The following is a 3,206-nucleotide window of genomic DNA, read 5'->3' on the forward strand; positions in this document are numbered from 1 at the left end:
CTCGAAAGCGACGAATGTACAGTTCGATGTGCCCTGCGAGTTGATTGATAGTGATCAGATTGTTGACGATAAACGTTACCATCACGGTTGACGGCATAAGCTACCGTCACACTTGACTCCTTCATGTCATTTTAAAAAGGATTGAGCATAAATTATTAGAGGCAAAGGCGAATGAGACTCAAGGCGTTAATGATTGAAAAAAAAAGCTGTGACTGATGCTAGAAATAGTTAAACATGCCATTGAATGAGCCTAAGAAGATTTAGCCGAAATATATAGGCTGTGAATGCCAAGGATGTCCTGTTAATACACGTGAAGTCCTTGTTCAAGGACCTATCTGATGCGCCCAGAAGTGCTGATGCATAAACATCCGGTTCCCGTTGCTGTTTTGGAAGCAGTAACATTGAATAAGAGCAAACCAAAGTCGCAACTATTAATACTTCTTGTAAAGAGGATTTAAGGAACTCGTCACTTTTGGCTTTTTGCTCATTGCATTTGTGGTCGCTCGATAGATGACATGAAACAATAAAGGGAGACGGTGCACAAGTCAACACAAAAATGTAGCATGAAAGCTTTTCACTACTGTATAATGCTTTCAGATGCATCGTAAAAATACGGTAAATTTGTACGTAATCAGTGCAATGGATGACAACATGTATTACAGTATTAATACTATTGTTTTTATCACTACTATTTTGAAGGTAGTATTTCATTAAACGCACGCAAAAGTTTGAAAGTCTGTCAATTAAAGTTTTCACCCACGGCAAGATATTTCACGGGGGGGGGGGATATTTTGTTGAGGAGTATCTTGAGCATGAACGAATGGTGTCACGGGTACTGCTATCTACTCAATATATATATATCATGTATATATACATACATGTTTATATGTGTTCATTTCACAATACCGGAAGTGGATAATATTTATATTTATGGTGCAGCGCTTTCACACCAATGGACATTATGATTTTTGCTGTTCAATCTCACATAGTTGCGGGAGCTGGAACTATGCAATTTGTCTAGAACGAATAGATTTTCACCACAGGAAAGTTCATGACATGTACACGTAGCAGAGAGCATTTATTAATACTTAGTATATTATATGTAATGTATACTAGTCTATCCCATTGCAATAAAGTATCTCTACTACTTCAATACTATTACAGGAATAAATATATCATTCAGCATCGAGGCATATGTATTATTATTAATACCTGCATAAGTTCCATTCGTTACTGATTCATTTTTCAATCAACCACATTGTGAGCTTACCTCGCTTCCAGCTCAAAGATGAATCTTGGCGTCCTTTTCCTCGGAGCTCTTCTCTCCTTCGTGTCAGTCAATGCTGGCATCCGTACGATCAACCACGACCAAGTGCAACCGTTCGAAGAGATGGAACCAACCACAGACTCGGAGAAGTCTGCCATCAAGTACAAACCGCAACTCCATATTTCGAAGGGCTGCTACCCGTATCCTGCTGTTCAGGCCAACGGCGCGATCAGTGGTGGCTTGAAATGGTCTGGCTGGGCCAACAGTGACTGCGAAAAGCCTGTCCAAGGATCCCAAATCTACTCGCGGTCGGACTGGTACAAGGGCAAATGGGCCATTATGTACGCTTGGTACTTCCCGAAGGGAGCGTTTCGTGCATCCAAATATAATAGAGGTCACCGCCACTTCTGGTCGTCTGCAATTGTGTGGACGGACAACACGAATCCTGACAACTCGACTATTCTTGGTGTGTCCATGTCCGGTAGCAAGGGCTACGTGAAGAAGCCTTCTCCGAAGACGAAGTATATTGAAAAAGGGACGACACTCAAACTGGATTCCTACATTGGTTTCTGGCTGTCCAACCAGGCCCTTCGTCTAACAAAAAAGTCGGGAGGAACGCAGGATCTCGTCACGTGGGAACAGCTAACAGATGAAGCGCGTGATGCACTGAGTAAGTTTGACTTTGACGCTGATACGTCAGACGCGATTTTTTTTTCGTCAGGCGCGACGGTTGTGATGCCGCTTGAGGATGGCGTCTTCACATCAATTCTGGAGGAGTCTTACCCTTTTAAGTAAACACCAACACAAACATGTTAGATGTACTACCCAAGTACGCTTTATTACGAACTCTGCATCGCATAAGAATCAATGTTCGATTCCATGCGTACGTGTTCTCTTTTCCATCGTCTGGCTTCTTAGTGCTCAAATACTTAAGTATTTCTTTTCTAGTGCAAACGATACACGTGATGAACAACGCGCATTCGTTGTTATCAGAGACTACGTCGACCTTGGGTTCATATTTACCAAGCCAACCGCAGCTAATAATGTGCCTCAAAGTGAGTTCGTAGGCCATATCAGCAGTCTCAAGCGTAATGGTATAATTTTGATGTAACATCTCCGATTTCTTTGCTCTAGCAACAAGTCAATCCAACAACTGTGATACAGTAATAGAACACGCGGGACAAAAGTTTTACTTCACTAGCAAGACGCGAATAATCGGACTTTGCTTTAGCGTCAGATTTATTAATACTAAATAATAAATTGTGACCAGATACTAGTACATTATTTTAGAATTCAGAAGAAGTTTTGGGCATTCAGTTAAACCTCTGGAAGACAGATGAAATCGTCCAATTCAAAACTATTAGTTACGTGGAATGCGGAAGTGGGTTCTCTGAATCAGTCGAACCTCCGATCAAACCAGGAGACTAAACGGTCGATTCTGCCAGGACTCGGCGTCGGTGTTGGAGTGGGTGTCGCCGTACTATTCAGTGCAGGGGTCGGCGTTGGCGTCTCTTTGTGTTTCTTTTTCTTCTTCTTTTTTTTCCTCCTCTTGAACGAGAAACGTTCTTCGCCCTCGTTTCCCTCAGTTTCGCTTTCGTCCTCATCCTCGTCTTGGTCGTCGTCCTGGAGCATATCGTTATCGTCTTTCAAAGTAGAAAACGCGTATTTAGTCGAATCCTCGGTGGCTACGTCATTCTTGGACTCGCTAACCAAGAACCGGTCCGTCTTGCCCTCCACGTAAGGCTGGTAGCGGGCTTCAGCAGGCGCTCGTAGCGATGCAGATTTAGCGGAGTTGGGGACGACATGAAGCCCGTCGGCACTCGAGACAAAAGAGAGCGCAGCCACCACCGCGAGGCACTGGACACGCATCGTTGAGGTTCGGGTCGGCGCCTTCCTCAACGTCCTATGCTTGTCGTTTGTGCTCTCGACTGATAATTGC

At 43.6% G+C, this 3,206-nt stretch overlaps 2 protein-coding genes across 2 annotated transcripts; one reads left to right on the forward strand and one right to left on the reverse strand.

The window, feature by feature from the left end:
- Positions 1-1,288: 1,288 nt before the first annotated feature.
- PPTG_17245 (hypothetical protein) lies at positions 1,289-2,062 on the forward strand (the record flags this gene model as incomplete). Its single annotated transcript, XM_008914964.1, has 1 exon — positions 1,289-2,062. One exon carries the CDS (start codon positions 1,289-1,291, stop codon positions 2,060-2,062), a length of 774 nt encoding a protein of 257 aa, XP_008913212.1.
- Positions 2,063-2,574: 512 nt separating this feature from the next.
- On the reverse strand, positions 2,575-3,136 carry PPTG_17246 (hypothetical protein; the record flags this gene model as incomplete). The annotated part of the gene is made up of 1 exon (XM_008914965.1): positions 2,575-3,136. One exon carries the CDS (start codon positions 3,134-3,136, stop codon positions 2,663-2,665), a length of 474 nt encoding a protein of 157 aa, XP_008913213.1. The 3' UTR covers positions 2,575-2,662.
- Between the last annotated feature and the right edge of the window lie 70 nt (positions 3,137-3,206).

The sequence above is a fragment of the Phytophthora parasitica genome (assembly GCF_000247585.1).
Source record: "Phytophthora parasitica INRA-310 unplaced genomic scaffold supercont2.65, whole genome shotgun sequence".
NCBI classification, from domain to species: Eukaryota; Oomycota; class Peronosporomycetes; order Peronosporales; family Peronosporaceae; genus Phytophthora; species Phytophthora nicotianae.